The sequence below is a fragment of the Cynocephalus volans genome, chromosome 6, assembly GCF_027409185.1.
Source record: "Cynocephalus volans isolate mCynVol1 chromosome 6, mCynVol1.pri, whole genome shotgun sequence".
Classification (NCBI taxonomy): Eukaryota; Metazoa; Chordata; class Mammalia; order Dermoptera; family Cynocephalidae; genus Cynocephalus; species Cynocephalus volans.
In genome coordinates, this window is record NC_084465.1 from 160,105,432 (window position 1) to 160,129,080 (window position 23,649).

At 50.5% G+C, this 23,649-nt stretch overlaps 1 protein-coding gene across 1 annotated transcript in view; it reads left to right on the forward strand.

The window, feature by feature from the left end:
- Positions 1-23,649, forward strand: part of LOC134381114 (uncharacterized) — a 260,084-nt gene that overhangs the window by 104,272 nt on the left and 132,163 nt on the right. Inside the window, exons 7-8 of the mRNA XM_063101162.1 lie at positions 2,542-2,643; positions 20,350-20,451. Of these exons, the coding sequence (XP_062957232.1) occupies positions 2,542-2,643; positions 20,350-20,451 (204 nt within the window). The remainder of the gene's footprint in view (positions 1-2,541; positions 2,644-20,349; positions 20,452-23,649) is intronic.

Genomic DNA, 23,649 nt, shown 5'->3' on the forward strand with positions numbered 1-23,649 from the left:
AAGCAGGACAGAGCTTCAGCATCGGGACTCTGGGGCAGGTGCCCGCGGGCCAGGGACTTGAAGCGCTGCCAGCGTCGGAAGTTGTCGTAAACACTCCTGGGGTTACAGGAGTCCTCTGGCGCGGCCTTGGCCTGGGAGGGGGCCTTGCCGCCCTCCCCACCAGCCCCATGTGGATGTGTCCCGTCGTTCCCTGGGCCCACGGTCTGAGCCGGCTGGGCTGCTGGAATGGGGGCTGGGAGGGTGTGGCCTGGGAACCAGTACCCCTCGCCAGCCCGCGTGCCCCCGATGGATGCAGCAGGCATCACGGTCCCTACAGCAGGAGCTGCCAACAGCAGGGGAGCAGGACACTGAGCACCCCCGCAGAGGGCCCCTGGAGCACTCCAGTTGAGGGGGGCCTGAGCCAGGACAGTGGTCTGAGTGTGAGAGGGCTCTGCTGGAGCCCCTTGTGTCCTGACTGGGACAGTGATGTTGAAAGTCCCGGCCCCACTCGGGCCATGGCCAGCGGCTCCCACCCCCTGAGGCGTCCTGGGGAAAGCAGACCGCACCAGGGGGCCACCAGGAGGGAACGCTGACATCACGAGGGCAGGTGGGGGCTGCTCGCAGGGCGGCCCGGGGCCTGGGTCGGAAGCAGGCGTGGGAAACAGCGGACCGAAGGAAGTGAACGGAGGGTTCAGGGTCACGTTGGGCCCCAGCACTGCAGATGCTGTGGAGACAGAGGAGAGGGGCGGATGAGCAGGAGACGCGGCCACCAGGGCGGAGGCTCTCCCTTCCCTTAGAGTCAGCGTGAACCAGAGCGAGGCATCCCAGCAGGTGAGGGCCATAGGACGGGGAATTGTGCAGTTTGTCCCCAAGTGAATTTCATGCTCCCCCTCAGGTGGAGGATCATTCTACTAGAGAACTTGCTTCTCGTTCACTGAGACCCTCTGAGCCCTGTCAGTCAAGAAGTAACACCTAAGCTTCCCCTGCCTCTGAGAAGCTCCCCAGGGTGTCCCCGGCACGTAGACCCGCCAGCCTCGTGGGGTTGCCCCTCGATGTGAGTTGGGGTGGACTGTGCTTGGCGGCACAACGCCCCTCAGTGTGCGCACCCCCACGAAGGGCACCTTCTCCAGTGCCAGTTGCAGGCGCCCACATGGCCTATGTGAAGCCAGCAGATTCACAAGGTTATGAGCCCTTCTCTTTCTCAGTGCTCCTTTCCCTGATGCTCCTCATCAACCCGTCGTAACCCAAACAAATGAACTTGAACAAAACGTGTCCCCAAACGAGCGCCCAGGAGCCCTGATGGTACCCCAAAATGCAGTAGCCCAGTGAGGACATGCTTCTCCTGGTACCACCCACAGCAAACATCGAACAGGGGCCAGGTTCGGGGCACACTTGTCCCCATGCACAGTGGTTCGTGCTGTCACTGAGGCAGCTCTGTTGTCAGGAGGCGGTCTGTGAGTTAGATGATGAATTCCCTGAGACCCTGTCACTGCACAGCCAGAGAGGGCTGCAGAGGACTAGAAAGGCCAGGAAATGCGGAGCCCTGTGGCTCCCAGTGGAGGTTCATAGAGACTGGAACAGCTGCTGGTGGTTAGAGTTGGCCGTGGGTAATGGAGACCTTCTGTGATCCTTCTCCTTTGAGCTCTCAGTCATGGCCCACAAAGAACCAGGCATGAGCCAGTGTGACAAAGTTGTCTGGATACATCCCTGTTCACTAGGATTTCAGGTCAACCCTAGTCAAGGAGAGCAAGGTCCATAGGACATGGTCCTAATTAACCAGGACGTATGTCCTAACTTTGAATAATAACAGTGATAATAACAGTAGATCTCCCTAATGGTGTGCTGCTCTGCTTCCTCTCTCGAAAAGGAAACCAGCCTTTCAGAACCTTCCACTGTAAACCCAGCAGCACGCCTCATCCGTCCCCTGTTCACGATGGGCTAGACATGGAGTATGAGCAAAGTCTTCATCTCCACATGAAATGTAGGGCAGAGGACAGGCCATGAGACAGGGTGGAAGATGAATGGGTCTGAAGACCCGAGTGTCCCCCAAAGGGACAGCAATTCAGAACAGCTCAGGGAAGAGCAAGCCCCATCTTGTTTGCAGTTTCTGGCTGCCCTGTCCCTGGTGAAGAAAGACAACAGCGATCTGGACCGAATGAGAAGCCATCTCTGGGCAGAAGTGAGCCGAGACTGGACTGCTGCACTTAGAGCGACGTCCAGCCTCACTGACGGAGGGGATATTTCACGGTAATCTTGGTCAGAGAGAACTGTTCCACTGAACGGTTTTCTGGCTGAGACCGTTTCTCCCCGCTACTCCTGTAAGATCTAGAATACTCCACTTGGTGTCCCTCAGGACAGTACCATAGCACAAGCTCCAGGTGTCTGAAGAAAGGACGCAGGACTCAGGCTTTGTTCTTGAGCCCCCCGGTGGCACAAGCACGACACAATCCACCACTGCCTACAAACACACGTTGACCTGTGTTGACTTAGAAACATAAGTCACCCGTTTCCCTTCTGGAAAGAGTCAGTACAACTGCTGTGTCCTTTCTCATCACCCGGTAGGTTTCTCCGGAGGCATCTGGATCCACCTGTGAGAAGCCCCCTTCCCCCTGCAGCCTCAGGATGCCAGTGGCTTCCCCCGTCTCCCGGGTGAGATGTCCTTGGGTAAGTCCAGTGCTCTCTCTTCCTCTACTTCCACCCAACCAGCTGTCCCAGGGCAAGTGTCACATTTGAACTCCCATGGATTTGAGGGGTGACAGGGGTGTGATAACACACCCCAGACCCTGCAGACTTACCTCCCTTTGAAGCCATCCCCGTAGGCTTGGGGACTGACCACGGTGGCACGGCAGTCTCCACGGTGAGAAAAGTCAAGCGCAGGACCCAGACAGCAAACTGTCAACTGCAGATGCTCAGGGTCCAATTTTAAATGTCAACAGGCTTAGAATGTAGCTCTCCAGAATTCTGCAGTGGGGGAGGGGTGGGGGCAGTTGGGCTGGTGGGGGTGGGGAGACATACCGTGCAGGGTTCTGGCAGGTAGGCAGGATTCTGAAGGTCCCTCAGATTATACAGGGGCAGCACAGTGGGTGTGTGCCTCTGAGGCAAGTTTCCAGTTGTTTCTCAGATTCACAGCACAAGGCTTCTGCCTGGTGTTCTACTCACTTCATTTCTTTCTCAACAAACCAGTTTTTGTGCCCCTCAGCCAACCCTGCTGTAGAGTGGCTGCACTTTCTGAAGGTAGCTCAGAACAAGGAATCTGATAAATACAGGGATTGTAAGGGAGGTAGGGGGAATGAGTGTCTGGAAATAGGTCTGGATTGTCTCAGCACGTCCAGCGGGCTGGGTTGCTGTATGCACATCATTCCGTAGGAAGCAGTCCTTGTACGCTCAGCTACTGTCCATTGCTGCGACCTCTGCAGACTCCCGTGGACTGGCCTTACGTACGTACGATCCCCTTTGCTGGAAAGCCATGAAAATTCATGACAGACAGCTGTGTCGCCTACATGTCCAAGACCAGAAATTCCATCATTTAGTGTCTGGGTATTATGTTGTTGTTAAGTGTTTTAATTTTTGTGTATTCAGGGTATGCTGCATGGTCCTGTGTGTTTGTTTTTTGTGATCTTCAGGAAATGTGTATGAGCATTTCAGTGGGTGAGGGCAGATCTATAATGATTTGTGGGGAGTAGTAGGATGAATAGGTGCAGGTGCAGGGTGGGATTTGTCTGGTTGTGTATTCCGGAAGATGGAGGAGTTATACTACAAATACTGTGAGTATTTGGTACCCGCGATTTTGTATTTGCAGGTAGTGTGTGGATGTATGTGCATTTGAGGGCATAAGGTGGCATGTTTGCATATTTGTCGTGTGCTAGGTAATTGTGGGTATACTGGAGGGTATGGCGGGTGGAGAGCCACATGTGTGTCGATTTTGTGTGTGTATTCAAGGGGCATGGTGGTTTGGATGAGTGTTTTTGGGCAGTGTGTGTTTCTGGTTTCAGTAGGGTTATATATTCTGGGAGTTGAGCGTACGTGTATCTGTTAGAGAGTTGGGGTTCTCTGTTTATATGGAGGGGAGTGGGGGAAGTGTATTTATCTGTATTAGAGCTGTGTGATATGGTTCTTTGTTAGTATCTGGGGATGTGGAAGCCGGTTCCTACTGGACTGAGATAGGTTGGGATTTGGGCATGGTTTTATGTGTATTTGTAAATGGTATGCCGTAGCCATCTCTGTGTGTCTTGGGCGTGGATGCTGGTTTGTGTGTATATCCATGAGCAGGTGGATGGATTATATGTTTATTCGTAGTGTATGGGATGGCTGGCCAGTTATCTCAGTTGATTAGAGTGCAGCTTGTAATGCAAAGGTTAAGTGTTCGGATCCCTGTACCTGGTCAGCCGCCAAAAAAAAAAGAAAAAAGAAAAAAGTATATATATACATTTATATATATATATGTATACATATACATATATATATATATGTGCATGGGATTGCGAGTTTAATCGAGACCTAGTGAGGTCCGTTTGTCCGATGTGCCGTGAGTAAATAATGGAAGTTTTAATTATTAGGCCAAGTAATGGAGAACAGGTGGCTAAAGCTCAGAAAAACCCTGTACTTGTTTTTAGTTGTTTTACAAATCCCTTTTTCCTATCTTATTGTCTTCGTGATGAAGTGATTTCTGTCTAGTAGTACATTTTTATGTTATGCTATTTATTTTTAGCGTATCTATTCCATGTTTTTGCTTTATGGTTACCGTGAGGCTTACCACGAACGTCTTAGGGTTATAACGGGTAGTTTGAAACTTTAAAAACTGATAATAACTTAACTTTGATTGCAAAGAGAAAAAGAATTAAAAAAGCGAGAAACAAACTCTACACGTTGACATCGTTTCTCACCACATTTTGACTTTTTTAATGTTTGTATTTACATCTTTTTGTATTTCCTGGCTTTTATACCATTTTTGCAGTTGTTATCTTTAAGAGGTTCGTCTTTTCGTCTTCATACTAAAGGCATGACCGGTTTTCTGGAACTCGATCACTGCTTTGGAACTAAATTGCTGCTCTGCTGTTTTTCCCTGTCTGGGTAAGACCTATGGCAAGCAGCGGAATTAATTTCTGACCTTTTAGTCACTTTTAGGTCAAGAAATGACTCCACGGGAGCACATAATCTGTGTGAGAACTTTGGTGAGGAATTGGGTCTTTCCCACAGATCGTGCCCCTCGCAGCACTGTGTGGAAGCTCTGCCGATGAGAACACAGCACACCTGCTGAGGTTCCACAACAGTACACCTTTGGATGTTCAGCCCTCAGGGCACTCCAGATGTTCCTGTGGAAGTGTCTGGAGACGGGCTTCCCATGGGGATTCCCAGACCGGTGGGAAAGTTGAGTGCCAACCTCCATTTCTCTGCTCTCATCTTGGATACTGCGGATGTGCTGCTGTGAACATGGGTGTGAAAATATCTCCATGAGACCCTGCTTTCAGTTCTTTTGAGTATATACCCAGAGGTTGAGTTGCCAGAACATATGGTAATTCTGAGTTTAATTTTTGAGGGATAGTAATAGTGTTTTCTACAGCAGCAATGCCATTTTCCATTTAAACCGACAGTACAGAGGATTTCCAGTTTCTCCACATGTTCACCAACAGTTTTTTTTTTGTTGTTGTTGTTAATGGTAGCCATTTTAATGACCATGAGTTGGTTTCTCATTATGCTTTTGATTTGCATTTCCCTAATGATTACTGATACTGAGCATTTTTTCATGGTCTTTTGGTCATTTGTATATCTTCTATGGGGAAATGTCTATTCAAGTCCTTTGTCCATTTTGGAATTTTTTTTTCTTTGTTGCTGTTTTCAGGAGTTCCCTATATTTTTGGAACCTCATTTCTTTCCCTTATTTATTTATTTAATTTATTTATTTATTTATTTATTTATTTATTTGAACCTTATTTTTTTCCTTATTTACTGATTTGCATATGTTGAACCATCCTTGCATCCCTGGGATGAATCCCACCCACTTGATCATGATGTGTCATCTTTTTGATGTGTTGTTGCATTCTGTTTGCTAATATGTTATTGAAGATTTGTACATCTGTGTTTGTCAAGGATAGGGGCCTGTAGTTTTCTTTTTTTGTTCCATCTTTGGTTTTAGGATCAGGGTGATGTTGGCCTCATAGGATGATTTTTGGGAGAATGGCCTCTCTTTCCCTTTTTTGGAAATGTGTGCTCTCCTCCAGCTGCAAAGACAATGTTGGCTCCACTAGTGAATTTATTTGAAAGGCACTGTGCTCAGTGGCATGGCTTGTATGCTTGTCCCGTGGTGGCAGTTAGTGACATTACGTCTTCACGAGATCTCACAGTCGATACTTCCATAATCCTCCTTTTGATGCACTTTCCATTGTTATGTCTGTCTACATTTGTTTCAGAACATTTCATTTGTTGGACAGATGGGGCGATACATTTGCAATTTCTTTCTGATTTCTTTATGGAACGTGTGCAGTCGTAAGTGAGCATCGTTCATCTTTCTAACCTGAATATAGTTGCATATTCAGAGGTGAAGTTGTATGCTATCTTGGCAGCATTGTGGAGATTGAGACAGTAGCAAGCTAATGGTAAGTAGAGTCATTTGAACTTTTGGTGTGTGAAACACAGATTTCAAGTGTTTATCTTTTTTTAAAGTTTCAGTTGGGAAAATCATGCTGTTACTCTTTCATATTCCTCTTTTGGATTTATGCACGTCTGTACGAATCATTAGTTTCCTATTTTATTACATAATATTCTTTAAGAAGATGCATAATGATGGCCTTTGCGAATGGGTTTTTCTCCATTTCTTTCTTATTTCTCCCTTTGAAATGACTACTGTTTTTTTAATTTAAAAAGTCTGCTCCAGTATCTTGAGTAGGTCTAACGTAAGCGATGGGTTCTTTTTTGTAGTGAGATGTACAAATCCGATGAATCTCTCTAAGTGTTTGTTCTTAGACATCATACTTCGTCGTCTCCAAAGACCAAGCAAATGAGGTCTCTCTTTTGTAGTCAGAAAAAAATTAAAAGCTAATGAACGTAATTTTCTTTTTTTTCTTTTTTCTTTCTTTTTTTTTTTTACAGAGGATGTGTCATGCCCCTTGTCATTCCTTAGAGTCACTTCATGACCTTTTAGAATGTGGTGGGGTGGGTAGAAATAGCATATCTTTAATTTTAAGAGTGTCGGATTTGTGGGAAAGGAGGTGTGCAAGGAATCAGCTTTCTGAAGCCACCAGTGCCCTGAAGGCACCGGGATGAAGCGCGTTCTCAAGCCTCACAGGGAAATCTAACATTGTGTTCAGATACCACTGGCTCCTTTATGATGTTCTCAGTAACTGAGTGTGAAGGTACCAAGTCTTCCTCTTTTTTTGTGTTTGTTTGTTTGTTTAATTTTTAATTTTGATTATAGATATTTATGGTGCACAGAGTTGACTGTTGGTATTTGTGTGCAGTATGTGACGATGAAATCAATATTATTAGTGTGTTCGTCATTAGAAATTGTAATTATTCTTTGTGTCCTTTGCCCAACCAATCCCTAAGCACCCTGCCCCTCCTCCTTTCTGACCTGTAGTAACTATAGGTCTGTTCTCTTTTCAGCACTTTACTGTGGTCTCCCTTCCTCTCTCCCACCCTCCCTCCCACTTATAAGTGAGGGCATACAGTATTTCTCTTTCTGTGCCTGGCTTATTTCGCTTAGCATAATTTTCTCCAAGCTCATCCGTGTTGCTGCGAATGGAAGAATTTCATTCTTTTGTTTGGCTGAGTAGTATTCCATTGTGTGTATAGCACATTTTCCTTGTCCAGTTGTCTGTAGATGACATTTCGGTTGGTTCCATGTCCTGGCTATGGTAAACAGAGCTGCAACAAACATGCATCCCTTCGACATGATGATTTCCATCACTTGGAGTATGTACCCAGAAGTGGGATTGCTGGATTGTGTGGTAGTCCTGTGTGTTGTTTGAGAAGCCTCCATAGTGTTTTCCATAATGGTTGTATTAATTGACAGTCCCAGCAACAGTGTAGAAGGGTTCCCCTTTCTCCGCATCCTCCCTGGTATTTGTTATTCTCTGTCCTTTTGAAAATAGCCAGTCTAACCGGGGTGCGAGGATGTCTCAGGGTGGTTTTGATTTGCCTTTCCCTAATGATTAGTGATATTGAACATTTTTCGTGTACCGGTTGGCCATTTGTTTGTCTTTCTCTGAAAAATGTCTCTGCCCATTTTAGTACAGAATGGTTTGCTTATGTGCTGTGGGGTTGTTTGAGTTGCTTATGTTTCTGGATATTAGCCCCTTGTCTGTGTGCTTCCTTTGCTGTGCAGAGGCTTTATGGTTCGATATAATGCAATTTGTTTACTTTTATTGCTTGTGCTTTTGGGGTTTTATTCATAAAGTCTTGGCCCAGTCCTACATCCTGAAGTATGTCCCCTGTGTTTTCGTCTAGGAGTTTTCTAGTTTCAGTTGTTATAGTTGAGTCTTTAATCCCTTTTGAGTTGATTTTGTGTACGGTGAAAGGTATGGGCCTAGTTTGATTTTTCTACACACGGATATCCAGTTTCCCCAGCACTGTTTATTGAAGATGTCCTTTCCACAGTGTATATTCTCGGTGGCTTTGTCAAAGATAAGTGGCCAGTAATAAGTGCTTATTTTATGTCAAAAGAATGGAAACACTTCAAATAACCTAACATTCAATCTCAAATAAGTAGAAAAACAAAAACACTCTTATCCCAGAACTAGTAGATGGAAAGCAGTAATTAAGATCAGAGTCGAACTAAATGAAGTAGAGACCAAAAGAATGATGCAAAAAATCAATGAAGCAAAAAGTTGGTCTTTTTAGGGGAAAAACAAACTACACAAGCTGTTGGCCAGCCTACTTAAAAAAGAAGAGAGAAGGCCCAAATAACAAAAATCAGAAATGGAAAAGGAGACATTGCAACCGATTCCACAGAAATACAAAGAATCATTAGAGGTTGTTAGGAGCAACTATACTCCAACAAATTTGAAAACCTGGAGGGGATGGATAGCTTTCTGAACACACGCAAACTACTGAGACTGAACCAAGGAGAAATGCAAAACCTGGAGAGACCAATAAGAAGCAATGAGACTGAGGCAGTCATCAACAGTAGCCCAGCACAGAAAAGCCCAGGACCAGATGGCTTCACTGCTGCATTCTACCAAAGCTTTAAAGAAGAATTAACAGCACTCCTTTTCAAACTATTCCAAGAAATTGAAACAGAGGCCATTCTCCTAAATTAATTCTATGAAGCCAGCATCATCCTGATCCCCAAATCAGACAAAGACACAACGACAACAAAAAATTACACGTCAGTAACCTTGATGAACATAGACACAAAAATCTCCAACAAGATATTAGCAAACAGAGTACAACAGCACATCACAAAGATTATACACTGTGATCATGTGGGTTTCATCCCAGGGATGCAAGGATGGTTCAACAGACATATATCAATAAATGTGATACACCACGTCAACAAAAGCAAGGATAAAAACTATATGATTATCTCAAGAGATGCAGAAAAAGCATTTGAGAAAATTCAGCATCATCCCTTCTCGATAAAGACCCTTAACTAAGTAGCTATCGAAGGAAAATATCTCAATCCAACAAAAGCCATATATGACGATCACACTGCCAACATCGTCCTGAATGGGGAAAGTTTGAAAGCTTTTCCTTCAAGAGCAGGAGTAAGAGAAGGATGCTCACTCTCACCACTCCCATTTAACATAGTATTGGAAGTACTAGCCAGAGCAATCAGGCAAGAGAAAGAAGTAAAGGGCATCCTCATTGGAAAAGACAAAATCAAACCGTCACTTGTCACGGGATTGGACGTGATCCTATATATAGAAAAATCCATAACCTCTACCAAAAAACTCCTAGAGCTCCTGAGCAAATTCAGTACCGTGCGGGATACGAAATCAGTGCCCCAAAATTGGTAACATTCTCATACAGCAACAACAAATAAGCAGGAAAAAAAAAAAAATCAAGAAAGCCAGCCCCTTTACGATAACTATGAAAAGAATAAAATACCTAGGAATAAATTTAGCCAAAGAGGTGAAAGATCTCTACAATGAGAACTACAAAACTCTGCCGAAAGAAAGAGGACACCAAGAGGTGGAAAGACATTCCTCGTTCATGGATTGGAAGAATTAATGTTGTGAAAATGTCCGTAATACCAAAAGTGATCTACAGATTCGGCGCAATCCCCATCAAAATACCAATGACATTCGTCACAGAAATAGAAAAAGCAATCCTAAATTCATATGGAAGAGCAAAAGACCCCAATAGCCAAAGCAGTCCTGAGCAGAAAAATAAATAAAAAAATAAATGAATAAATAAATAAATAAAATAAAATAAAATAATGAAAAAAAAAACAAAAACCAGAGGCATTATACTACCTGACTTCAAACTATACTACAAATCTATGGAAGGTACCAAGTCTTTACGGAGCTTTGGAACTCCCACCACTCTCAAACTGCCAGTTCACTGGTGAGCTAATCTTGTAGCTTCTGGATGTAGGACCTAGTTACTTTGCTGTCTCCATTTAAAATAATGCAGTTGCCATAGTGAATGAGGTTTCAGAGGGCTGTGGTCCAGACAGCCTCGATTTCTCACTGTCATTTGCATGCAGTATTCTCACACCAAGTTGGGTGACTACTTCTCATTTACCTTTATGAACCCCCGGAGTCACTCGAGACGGCTTCATAGTAAGTAAAGGCTATCAAGCAGTTACTGGAGAGAGATGGAGATTTGGCCAACTGGCTCCTTGCAGCATGCATTAGCTATTGTCTGGTGTCTGTCCATGTTCCTCCTCAGTCCAATCCAAAGTCAGGAGAACTTGAACTTGCATTTGAAAACATGACCGCTCACAACACCTAGCCGGCCTCAAGTTCGGGGAATTTTACACTTCTCTAAAGTATAGGTGAAAGTTAGATACTATGGAATTAATATCGAGACTCATTACTGAGAATCTGTGGACCATGGTGAGAGTTATAACTGTTGGTTTTCCGGTTTGATTTCCCTTTCCTGCTGTGTCATCACAGGGGGAAGAGAGAGTTCTGGTGTCTCCCCCTCTTCTTATAAGGGTGCTAATCTCCGTCATTAGGGCTCCACCCTATGATCTCCTCTTACCCCAACAACCTCCCAAAGGCACCACCCCCAGATACCATCACGATGGGGCTTAGGGCTTCAACATACGGATTTGGCGGACACAACATTGAGACTGTAACAGCCCTCCAGCCGGCCCCAGTGTGCAGGGTCAGGGGCAGATTGTAAGGTTGAGGCAGGGCACGGTGCTGGGGAAGCAGAGGTTCTGCCTCCTCCTGGGAACTGTTCAACCACAAAAGGGTCAGGTGGTGAGGACAGGAGTAGCAGCAGAAGCCCCGAGGTGTGACCGAGATGATGCCCGTGCCCGACTGAGTGCCCTCACGTACTAGGGCATGGGCCAAGTCCCCTCCAAACATGACTTGCTCCACATTCCTGAAACCTAAGAGGGGCTCCTGAGGACAGCTCTGAATGTGGAAGAGTCAGGGAACTAGTGAGGAGTGGGTCCAGGGCTCCAGCCTTCGATCCCCACGTTTTCCCTCAGCGCCTGATGTGCGTGCTGAGCTGGACAGCAGGGACAATAGTGGCTTCCCGTGAGGATGCCACCAACGAGGACCTTCATGGCATGATGTTCTGGAAGTTTCTGGGCTTGAGGGCCGTGGTGTGCAGCTTCACACCACACCGCCTTAATCTAGCCAAGCTCTGAGGCCTTCTCCAATGTGGAGACCCACCTGGGAATAGGAGGGGCAGCAGCCAGGTGACCCGCCACCAAGAGTTAACTTCCTTCCCACTTCACAAAGGCACAGGGGCGGGTGGGACATGGATGCTGCTGACGTGGGACAGGGGAGGAAAGGTGCAGAGGAGCATCTGGGGGCTAAGCAGCGAGCTCCGTGGGTGGATGGGCGGGAGACGCCCAGACATGGCCCCTTTCTCCCCCAGCAGACAGCCAGGCCACCGTGGTGCTGGACGGCTTTGCCCACCTGCCACTGTTGCTGGGACACCCCCACCCCATGACCACAGCTCTGCATGTGGGGGCCGACACCCTTTTAGTCAAGGATCCCACATGGGCCCTGGGGGAGGAATCAGGTCTCAGAATCTAGAGAAGAAGGTGATGGTCGGGCACCGGTGGGTCCTTGGAGCCTGGCATCTCCCAGATCCTTCCTTGCCCACAGGCCTGTCTCCACTTAGTGGCACAGACGTGAGAACAGAGGCAGTAGTCCCAGGGCATTTCCCAACAATACCACATTTATTCACAATTATCTACAAACCCCTATTACATACAACGCCCCCAACGTGCTGCCTCCCCTCTCCCCCACCCTGATCCCCCATCCAGACCCCCCCCCACCCTCTCTCCCCTGTCCTGCCTCCCCGACCCTGCCCATAGCTGAGGAGCAGCTGGGTCAGCACTGGGTGATGGGAGCTTGGGATCCCTCGGGCTGCAGGATGCAGTGAGGGTCAAATCCAGTCCAGAGGGGCTGGCACCAGTGCTGCTGCTTCCTCCTCCCAGAGACCAGTGGGTCGCCCCTCCTCTTTTGAGGACGTGAGGGGCGAGCCGGACGCAGAGCAGGGACGGGGCTCAGGGACAGCCCCCAGGGCTGCAGGTTGCACTGCAAGGTCAGGAAGAAGTCCAGGCTGGGGAGGTCCTCCTCGACCTCACTGGACCTGGCTGCCGGGCCCTGCGCAGGCATAACAGGACAGGCTCCCCTGAGACCAGGCGAGGAGGGTCTGTGGCCCTGGGGAAGGGAGCTGAGATGGGCAGCCCTCAGCTTGCGTGACTCCTGATGACCTGGCCAGAGGGCAGGCTCCTTGGGCCTGGGCAGGTTGGTGTTGTCTCGGCTGCGCTGTCGAGGGTCATGGGAAGCCGCCTCTGCTGGGCAGGTTTCTGTGACGACCCCTCCTTGGGGGCCGTGGTCATCTCTCTCTCCTCCTTGGCCAGCTGCAGTCTTAGGATGTGACTCCAACTGGGGTGTGCCATGACCTGGGGTGGCCCCCACACCTTCTGCCTCATTTGGGGCCACGAGGCGCTTTTCCACCAGCTGGGGGGAGCAAAGTGGCACTCACTGGCTCTGCCCCAGGTGTGGGGAGGGGCTGGCAGGATGGTGGAGACCCTGCATTTGGGCGGGAGGTGGCGAAGGTGAGAGGACGCTTGGCTTGGTGTCAGAGGCAGGGACTGTGACTGTGACTGTGCTGTGCCCTGCTGGGCCTCCTTCCAGCTTCGCCCCCTGCCCTCCCTCCCTGGCTCTGTCCTCTCCTTCCTGCTCTTTTGCACCTACTCCTCTCTGACCCAGGCAGTTCCCCTCAGGAGGCCATGCACCTCCAGCAGGGTAAGACTAGACAAAATGACGTGGGCTTCAGGGGCACAGGGGCACGTCTTCCCCCTGGTCTGCCTGGTGCCCTTCCCTCCCCTGGGTGATCTGGTGGCCCTCTCTCCCCTGGGTGCCCTGGTGTCCCTCCCTCGCCTGGGTGACCTGGTGTCCCTGCCTCCCCTGTGTTACCTGTGCTAGGGTGAGTCCTTCTTCCTGCTCCAGCACCTCAGTCAGAGCCAAGGGATCCAAGTTTGGGTCTGGGGAAAGCAAAGCTGCCAGGAATCGGGGGTGGACGATGGCCTCCACCTGGAGCAGGGGGAAAGGGGCGTGAGTGTCTTTGGCAGGGATTGAACTGCAGCCAGGGGGACCTCGAGGAGAAGCAGAAAGTAATGCCTGTCTCTCCTGTCCACACAGCAGGGTCGTTCTAACTCATGGCCACTAGCAGCTATACACAGACTTTCTCTGTCCCTCACACACACACTGCTCCGTAGCTGAGGGATGAGTAGAACTGAAATCCATGGGGCTGGGACTGCCGTTCCCCAGAAAACCTCCCCACACGAGGGCTCCAGGCCAGCCCACCTTGGTGATGAAGTCTTCCTGGGAGCACAGCTTGTTAATGTAGCTCAGGAGATCTGGGTCAGGGTCAGTCCCGTCCTGCTCCTGCTGCTCCTCGATATCTCCACCCTCCCAATTTGCATGAGGCCCCAGCAGTGCCTCCGTGATATCCACATACTCCTGGACAGCTTCTGGTGGGATCTCCTTGGGTGCCTTGGCCTGGGGCAGCTGCTGGGGTCTGCGTGACAGCGGGCGAGTGGATGGTGCCCTGCGGCCAGCCTTCCTGGGAGCGCACCCTAGGACAGGAGGGAGGACAGGTGCGTGGCTGGGCTGCCGCGGCCACCTCCAGCCACACTGGGGGAGGTTGGAACTGAGGGCCATGAAATGGGTCCAGGCTGGACGTCAGGCCCCGTGGGAGGATACACTACCCGAGGTGGGTCATGTGAGACTGAGTTACCTGGAAAGACTTTGGGGCCACCAAGATTCTGGGACTCCTCCGCACCCAGCACCGCTTCCCGGGAAGAGTGTACACTGGGTCCTGGACAGCCAAGGCCGATAGCGGCTATGAAACTACTGGATCAGGCCAATACCTAGTTCTTGATCCAGGGCAGTGGAGCCCCAGGTTCTCACTGGCTGCTCTCACTGAAAGAGCAGGTGCTCCCTCCCCTTGCAGGAAAGGGACAAGATGAGGGCACAAGGCCTCCGCAGGCCCCCTTCGGCCTTTGCGTTGGCTCCTGTGGGAATATGCTTGCCGTACCTGACCGTGGCACAGCGTTGGGGACTGGTGGCCCTGGAGGAGCAAGCTTTGGCGGGGCTGGAGGAGGTAGGCCCTGGGGCCCCTTCACACACTGCCGCATCCGGAGCTGCATCTCCTCCTCAGCTTCAAGTTCCATGAACCTGGCGGGTAGAGGGGAGAGCCATAGCCATGCTGAGAGGGAGGCCTGGCCAGGGATGGGGGAGGAAGGGCTTTGGGTGGGCCGGGCTGCTCCCCCACCTGCAGAGCAGTTGCAGGGGTACGCTGGCTCACCTACACCTGCAGGGCAGAAAACATCCAGGGGGGCTTCCTGAATCAAGGCCTGTGTGACCCAGGCCCGGCCCTCAGGGGACCCTGCTCCTCCTATCCCTGCCCAGGGCCACTCAGAAGAGCTGACAGCCAGAAGCTCGGTCAGGGATGTGACTGACTGCAAATGACATGAGGAATCCTTGCCCGGATCCAGGAATCCTGGGCTGGTACTGTGAGCCCCTGACAATAGCCTGGGAGAGAAGGGCCCCGGAGACGTTGCAGGAAGTGGGAGCTAAGCTGAGAGGAGAGGGTGCATTTTCTGTGAGGGTGATTGGTGTTCACGGAGTGGATTGCCGTGCAGCAAAGGCAGGGAGGCCAGAGACGTGTCTGGGGGTGTGTGAGGTGCTGGCTTCCCCTGCCCAAGCTCTTCTACCCCAGCCCATTCTGGGATGGCAGGTGACCCATTTCTGGCCACTTTTCATGAGGTGAGGAGACGTGGTCCCAACTTGGCCAGTAGTCACTAGCTTCCCTTCTGCAGGGTCCCCACAGCTGGAGCCGGCCCCTACTGGGCTGTGCTGGTTACTCTTCCCCGTCCTCATTTCAGCATCAGGGCAGGGGTAGACCCGAGGCCAGGGGAGGGTGGAGATTCCGGGGTGGGACCCAGGTGGGTGGAGAGCTTCCCCGGGGGAGGCAGGTCCCCAGGGAGGGGCCGGACCTAGCGGATCCCCCTCCTCATGGCATCCCTGCCGATGAGCCCACCGCACCAGCCCCCCTCCCCCTTTTCACCCACCCTCAGCCCGCCCCACAGCCCCTCAGGCCCTGCCTCCCTGACTCACTTTGCTGCCATGTCGTAATAGTTCCTGCGGTCGTAACTGCTCGTGCCCTGCCATTCCTGCATGGCCCGCCGCACTCCGTCCTCTAGGCTCATGGTGGGCTTCAGCCGGGCCAGGGACCGAAGCACTGGGCTGTAAGTCCTCAGGGTCAGTCACAGTGCACGTGCCCTCCTTCCATCCCAGCTGACCGGCCCACACCCGTGTCTCTCCACATCACACCTGTCCTGTCACCTGTCCCTGTCCTCCCAGTGTGGGCTCTTCAGCCTCCAGGAGAGCCAACATGTGTCAACCTCAGCACCAAGGGACTGCTTGGCCTCTCTGACTTCCCTTTGAGGCCTCACTATTATTGTGTGTTATGGACTGAATGTGTGTGTCCCCCAAATTCACAGGTTGTAGCCCTAACTTGCAATGTGATGGTATTTGGAGGTGGAGCCTTTGGGGATCATCAGGTTTAGATTAGATAACTAGGAGGCCCCGTGATGGGATTTGTGTCCCTGTGAGTGTGAGAAGAGGAAAAGACAGCAGAACTCCCTGTGATGTGAGGACACAGCCATCGAAAGCCAGGCGGAAAGTCCTTGCCCGGAACTGAATCTGCCGGGACCTCATCTGGGACTTCCGCTTCCTGAGCTGGGAGACATGAAAGTCTGTTGTCTAAAGCACCTGGCCTGTGGCGTTTTGTTATGGCAGCCTGAGCTGACCGAGAAGTGCCTAGAATGACCGGGAAGGGAAGGTTAAAATGCACGTTCCAAGGCCCCAGGACTGAGCATTTAATCAGCTCCTGGTGACTCTCTAGAGAGGCAGCCCTTGGGGACACAGCCTCAGAGTCCCTCAGCGTGAAGAGCAGGAGCGCGGATCCAGAGCCAAAGGAGACTGGTGCCTGAGCTGACCGGGGAAGGCCTGGGGGGCTCCATTTAGGGACTCAGGACAGCCTAGGGCACCTGGGACTTTGGTCGAAGGGGAACTCCGACTGCTCAGGATGTGGGGGACATTGAAATCATTGGGGACAAGGATTTGGGGGCCCCTTTAATTTATACACTGTGTGCAGCTTTCCGTGGAGGGCAGCCAGTGTGGGAGCGGGGCAGGTATGCAGCCATGTCCCGTGTCCCGTGGACTAGGATACGTGCTCCATGTGATGGCCCCAGAACCACGAGGGCCTGCAGGTGGAAGGAGGCAGGTGTTGGGGAGGGAAAGACAAACGCTCCTGGCTACGGACGTCGCTGCCTCCCATCACCTCAGCCCCTGGTCCTGGGCTCCTGGGCTCACAGTCCCCTCACTCCCTGTGGTGGGACATGTGACTTTGGGAGCAGTTTCCTATTCTAGGTTGCCTGTTCTTAGTGATGACATTAATCATCATCATCATCATCATAACGGCAACAACAGTAACGAGGGACAGCACATGCCAGAGACTCTGCTGAGTGCATCAGACATGAGTCAGACAATCTTCCCATCCTCCGAATGAAGTGGAATTGTCTGTCTGTCTAGGAGGCATTCAGGGATAAAGAAGGCGACTCTGCGCAGCATCCAAACCCAGTGGTGGGGACCCAGCCAGGTCCCAATGTGTGGCTTGACTACCTCAGTCTCCTTGCTAGAGTTCTCCAGAAGAGTGAGGGGCTACATGTGTAAGGTTCCTCCTGTGGCCTGTGCCTTCTCCCGCCCTGCCCCGGGTCCCTCCATGTGACGTCCCGAAGCCATCCGCACTCAGGTCCTGTGCTGGGCATGAGAGGACACGGGGGGGAATCACGGGTGAAGGCAGAGGCCTAAATCCAAGTTGTGGCTCATGTCACACCAGGAACTCACTGTGGCCTTTGTCTTCTGTGCAGATGATGGTGATTGTTAAAAACCAAGTTTGGTGGACTCACAGGGTGTTGAGGGTCAGTTGACCTAAGGCTCGTGAATGTACGTCGTGAACCGGAGTGGGACATTAGTTAAATTGCTGAGAATGCATGGGCCGTCGCCCACGTGACCTCCATCCAAGTTCCCCTAAATAGGCTGCCCTCCTCGTCCGTCCTTCGTTCCCCTTCGTGTGGGAGCGGTGGGATTAGCTCCATCCCCCAAGGAGGGCACTCACATGAGGAAGCAGGACAGAGCTTCAGCATCGGGACTCTGGGGCAGGTGCCCGCGGGCCAGGGACTTGAAGCGCTGCCAGCGTCGGAAGTTGTCGTAAACACTCCTGGGGTTACAGGAGTCCTCTGGCGCGGCCTTGGCCTGGGAGGGGGCCTTGCCGCCCTCCCCACCAGCCCCATGTGGATGTGTCCCGTCGTTCCCTGGGCCCACGGTCTGAGCCGGCTGGGCTGCTGGAATGGGGGCTGGGAGGGTGTGGCCTGGGAACCAGTACCCCTCGCCAGCCCGCGTGCCCCCGATGGATGCAGCAGGCATCACGGTCCCTACAGCAGGAGCTGCCAACAGCAGGGGAGCAGGACACTGAGCACCCCCGCAGAGGGCCCCTGGAGCACTCCAGGTGAGGGGGGCCTGAGCCAGGACAGTGGTCTGAGTGTGAGAGGGCTCTGCTGGAGCCCCTTGTGTCCTGACTGGGACAGTGATGTTGAAAGTCCCGGCCCCACTCGGGCCATGGCCAGCGGCTCCCACCCCCTGAGGCGTCCTGGGGAAAGCAGACCGCACCAGGGGGCCACCAGGAGGGAACACTGACATCACGAGGGCAGGTGGGGGCTGCTCGCAGGGCGGCCCGGGGACTGGGTCGGAAGCAGGCGTGGGAAACAGCGGACCGAAGGAAGTGAACGGAGGGTTCAGGGTCACGTTGGGCCCCAGCACTGCAGATGCTGTGGAGACAGAGGAGAGGGGCGGATGAGCAGGAGACGCGGCCACCAGGGCGGAGGCTCTCCCTTCCCTTAGAGTCAGCGTGAACCAGAGCGAGGCATCCCAGCAGGTGAGGGCCATAGGACGGGGAATTGTGCAGTTTGTCCCCGAGTGAATTTCATGCTCCCCCTCAGGTGGAGGATCATTCTACTAGAGAACTTGCTTCTCGTTCACTGAGACCCTCTGAGCCCTGTCAGTCAAGAAGTAACACCTAAGCTTCCCCTGCCTCTGAGAAGCTCCCCAGGGTGTCCCCGGCACGTGGACCCGCCAGCCTCGTGGGGTTGCCCCTCGATGTGAGTTGGGGTGGACTGTGCTTGGCGGCACAACGCCCCTCAGTGTGCGCACCCCCACGAAGGGCACCTTCTCCAGTGCCAGTTGCAGGCGCCCACATGGCCTATGTGAAGCCAGCAGATTCACAAGGTTATGAGCCCTTCTCTTTCTCAGTGCTCCTTTCCCTGATGCTCCTCATCAACCCGTCGTAACCCAAACAAATGAACTTGAACAAAACGTGTCCCCAAACGAGCGCCCAGGAGCCCTGATGGTACCCCAAAATGCAGTAGCCCAGTGAGGACATGCTTCTCCTGGTACCACCCACAGCAAACATCGAACAGGGGCCAGGTTCGGGGCACACTTGTCCCCCTGCACAGTGGTTCGTGCTGTCACTGAGGCAGCTCTGTTGTCAGGAGGCGGTCTGTGAGTTAGATGATGAATTCCCTGAGACCCTGTCACTGCACAGCCAGAGAGGGCTGCAGAGGACTAGAAAGGCCAGGAAATGCGGAGCCCTGTGGCTCCCAGTGGAGGTTCATAGAGACTGGAACAGCTGCTGGTGGTTAGAGTTGGCCGTGGGTAATGGAGACCTTCTGTGATCCTTCTCCTTTGAGCTCTCAGTCATGGCCCACAAAGAACCAGGCATGAGCCAGTGTGACAAAGTTGTCTGGATACATCCCTGTTCACTAGGATTTCAGGTCAACCCTAGTCAAGGAGAGCAAGGTCCATAGGACATGGTCCTAATTAACCAGGACGTATGTCCTAACTTTGAATAATAACAGTGATAATAACAGTAGATCTCCCTAATGGTGTGCTGCTCTGCTTCCTCTCTCGAAAAGGAAACCAGCCTTTCAGAACCTTCCACTGTAAACCCAGCAGCACGCCTCATCCGTCCCCTGTTCACGATGGGCTAGACATGGAGTATGAGCAAAGTCTTCATCTCCACATGAAATGTAGGGCAGAGGACAGGCCATGAGACAGGGTGGAAGATGAATGGGTCTGAAGACCCGAGTGTCCCCCAAAGGGACAGCAATTCAGAACAGCTCAGGGAAGAGCAAGCCCCATCTTGTTTGCAGTTTCTGGCTGCCCTGTCCCTGGTGAAGAAAGACAACAGCGATCTGGACCGAATGAGAAGCCATCTCTGGGCAGAAGTGAGCCGAGACTGGACTGCTGCAGTTAGAGCGACGTCCAGCCTCACTGACGGAGGGGTTATTTCACGGTAATCTTGGTCAGAGAGAACTGTTCCACTGAACGGTTTTCTGGCTGAGACCGTTTCTCCCCGCTACTCCTCTAAGATCTAGAATACTCCACTTGGTGTCCCTCAGGACAGTACCATAGCACAAGCTCCAGGTGTCTGAAGAAAGGACGCAGGACTCAGGCTTTGTTCTTGAGCCCCCCGGTGGCACAAGCACGACACAATCCACCACTGCCTACAAACACACGTTGACCTGTGTTGACTTAGAAACATAAGTCACCCGTTTCCCTTCTGGAAAGAGTCAGTACAACTGCTGTGTCCTTTCTCATCACCCGGTAGGTTTCTCCGGAGGCATCTGGATCCACCTGTGAGAAGCCTCCTTCCCCCTGCAGCCTCAGGATGCCAGTGGCTTCCCCCGTCTCCCGGGTGAGATGTCCTTGGGTAAGTCCAGTGCTCTCTCTTCCTCTACTTCCACCCAACCAGCTGTCCCAGGGCAAGTGTCACATTTGAACTCCCATGGATTTGAGGGGTGACAGGGGTGTGATAACACACCCCAGACCCTGCAGACTTACCTCCCTTTGAAGCCATCCCCGTAGGCTTGGGGACTGACCACGGTGGCACGGCAGTCTCCACGGTGAGAAAAGTCAAGTGCAGGACCCAGACAGCAAACTGTCAACTGCAGATGCTCAGGGTCCAATTTTAAATGTCAACAGGCTTAGAATGTAGCTCTCCAGAATTCTGCAGTGGGGGAGGGGTGGGGGTAGTTGGGCTGGTGGGGGTGGGGAGACATACCGTGCAGGGTTCTGGCAGGTAGGCAGGATTCTGAAGGTCCCTCAGATTATACAGGGGCAGCACAGTGGGTGTGTGCCTCTGAGGCAAGTTTCCAGTTGTTTCTCAGATTCACAGCGCAAGGCTTCTGCCTGGTGTTCTACTCACTTCATTTCTTTCTCAACAAACCAGTTTTTGTGCCCCTCAGCCAACCCTGCTGTAGAGTGGCTGCACTTTCTGAAGGTAGCTCAGAACAAGGAATCTGATAAATACAGGGATTGTAAGGGAGGTAGGGGGAATGAGTGTCTGGAAATAGGTCTGGATTGTCTCAGCACGTCCAGCGGGCTGGGTTGCTGTATGCACATCATTCTGTAGGAAGCAGTCCTTGTACGCTCAGCTACTGTCCATTGCTGCGACCTCTGCAGACTCCCGTGGACTGGCCTTACGTACGTACGATCCCCTTTGCTGGAAAGCCATGAAAATTCATGACAGACAGCTGTGTCGCCTACATGTCCAAGACCAGAAATTCCATCATTTAGTGTCTGGGTATTATGTTGTTGTTAAGTGTTTTAATTTTTGTGTATTCAGGGTATGCTGCATGGTCCTGTGTGTTTGTTTTTTGTGATCTTCAGGAAATGTGTATGAGCATTTCAGTGGGTGAGGGCAGATCTATAATGATTTGTGGGGAGTAGTAGGATGAATAGGTGCAGGTGCAGGGTGGGATTTGTCTGGTTGTGTATTCCGGAAGATGGAGGAGTTATACTACAAATACTGTGAGTATTTGGTACCCGCGATTTTGTATTTGCAGGTAGTGTGTGGATGTATGTGCATTTGAGGGCATAAGGTGGCATGTTTGCATATTTGTCGTGTGCTAGGTAATTGTGGGTATACTGGAGGATATGGCGGGTGGAGAGCCACATGTGTGTCGATTTTGTGTGTGTATTCAAGGGGCATGGTGGTTTGGATGAGTGTTTTTGGGCAGTGTGTGTTTCTGGTTTCAGTAGGGTTATATATTCTGGGAGTTGAGCGTACGTGTATCTGTTAGAGAGTTGGGGTTCTCTGTTTATATGGAGGGGAGTGGGGGAAGTGTATTTATCTGTATTGGAGCTGTGTGCTATGGTTCTTTGTTAGTATCTGGGGATGTGGAAGCCGGTTCCTACTGGACTGAGATAGGTTGGGATTTGGGCATGGTTTTATGTGTATTTGTAAATGGTATGCCGTAGCCATCTCTGTATGTCTTGGGCGTGGATGCTGGTTTGTGTGTATATCCATGAGCAGGTGGATGGATTATATGTTTATTCGTAGTGTATGGGATGGCTGGCCAGTTAGCTCAGTTGATTAGAGTGCAGCTTGTAATGCAAAGGTTAAGTGTTCGGATCCCTGTACCTGGTCAGCCGCCAAAAAAAAAAAAAAAAAAAAAGAAAAAAGAAAAAAGTATATATATACATTTATATATATATATGTATATATATATATATGTGCATGGCATTGCGAGTTTAATCGAGACCTAGTGAGGTCCGTTTGTCTGATGTGCCGTGGGTAAATAATGGAAGTTTTAATTATTAGGCCAAGTAATGGAGAACAGGTGGCTAAAGCTCAGAAAAACCCTGTACGTGTTTTTAGTTGTTTTACAAATCCCTTTTTCCTCTCTTATTGTCTTCGTGATGAAGCGATTTCTGTCTAGTAGTACATTTTTATGTTATGCTATTTATTTTTAGCGTATCTATTCCATGTTTTTGCTTTATGGTTACCGTGAGGCTTACCACGAACGTCTTAGGGTTATAACGGGTAGTTTGAAACTTTAAAAACTGATAATAACTTAACTTTGATTGCAAAGAGAAAAAGAATTAAAAAAGCGAGAAACAAACTCTACACGTTGACATCGTTTCTCACCACATTTTGACTTTTTTAATGTTTGTATTTACATCTTTTTGTATTTCCTGGCTTTTATACCATTTTTGCAGTTGTTATCTTTAAGAGGTTCGTCTTTTTGTCTTCATACTAAAGGCATGACCGGTTTTCTGGAACTCGATCACTGCTTTGGAACTAAATTGCTGCTCTGCTGTTTTTCCCTGTCTGGGTAAGACCTATGGCAAGCAGCGGAATTAATTTCTGACCTTTTAGTCACTTTTAGGTCAAGAAATGACTCCACGGGAGCACATAATCTGTGTGAGAACTTTGGTGAGGAATTGAGTCTTTCCCACAGATCGTGCCCCTCGCAGCACTGTGTGGAAGCTCTGCCGATGAGAACACAGCACACCTGCTGAGGTTCCACAACAGTACACCTTTGGATGTTCAGCCCTCAGGGCACTCCAGATGTTCCTGTGGAAGTGTCTGGAGACGGGCTTCCCATGGGGATTCCCAGACCGGTGGGAAAGTTGAGTGCCAACCTCCATTTCTCTGCTCTCATCTTGGATACTGCGGATGTGCTGCTGTGAACATGGGTGTGAAAATATCTCCATGAGACCCTGCTTTCAGTTCTTTTGAGTATATACCCAGAGGTTGAGTTGCCAGAACATATGGTAATTCTGAGTTTAATTTTTGAGGGATAGTAATAGTGTTTTCTACAGCAGCAATGCCATTTTCCATTTAAACCGACAGTACAGAGGATTTCCAGTTTCTCCACATGTTCACCAACAGTTTTTTTTTTGTTGTTGTTGTTAATGGTAGCCATTTTAATGACCATGAGTTGGTTTCTCATTATGCTTTTGATTTGTATTTCCCTAATGATTACTGATACTGAGCATTTTTTCATGGTCTTTTGGTCATTTGTATATCTTCTATGGGGAAATGTCTATTCAAGTCCTTTGTCCATTTTGGAATTTTTTTTTCTTTGTTGCTGTTTTCAGGAGTTCCCTATATTTTTGGAAC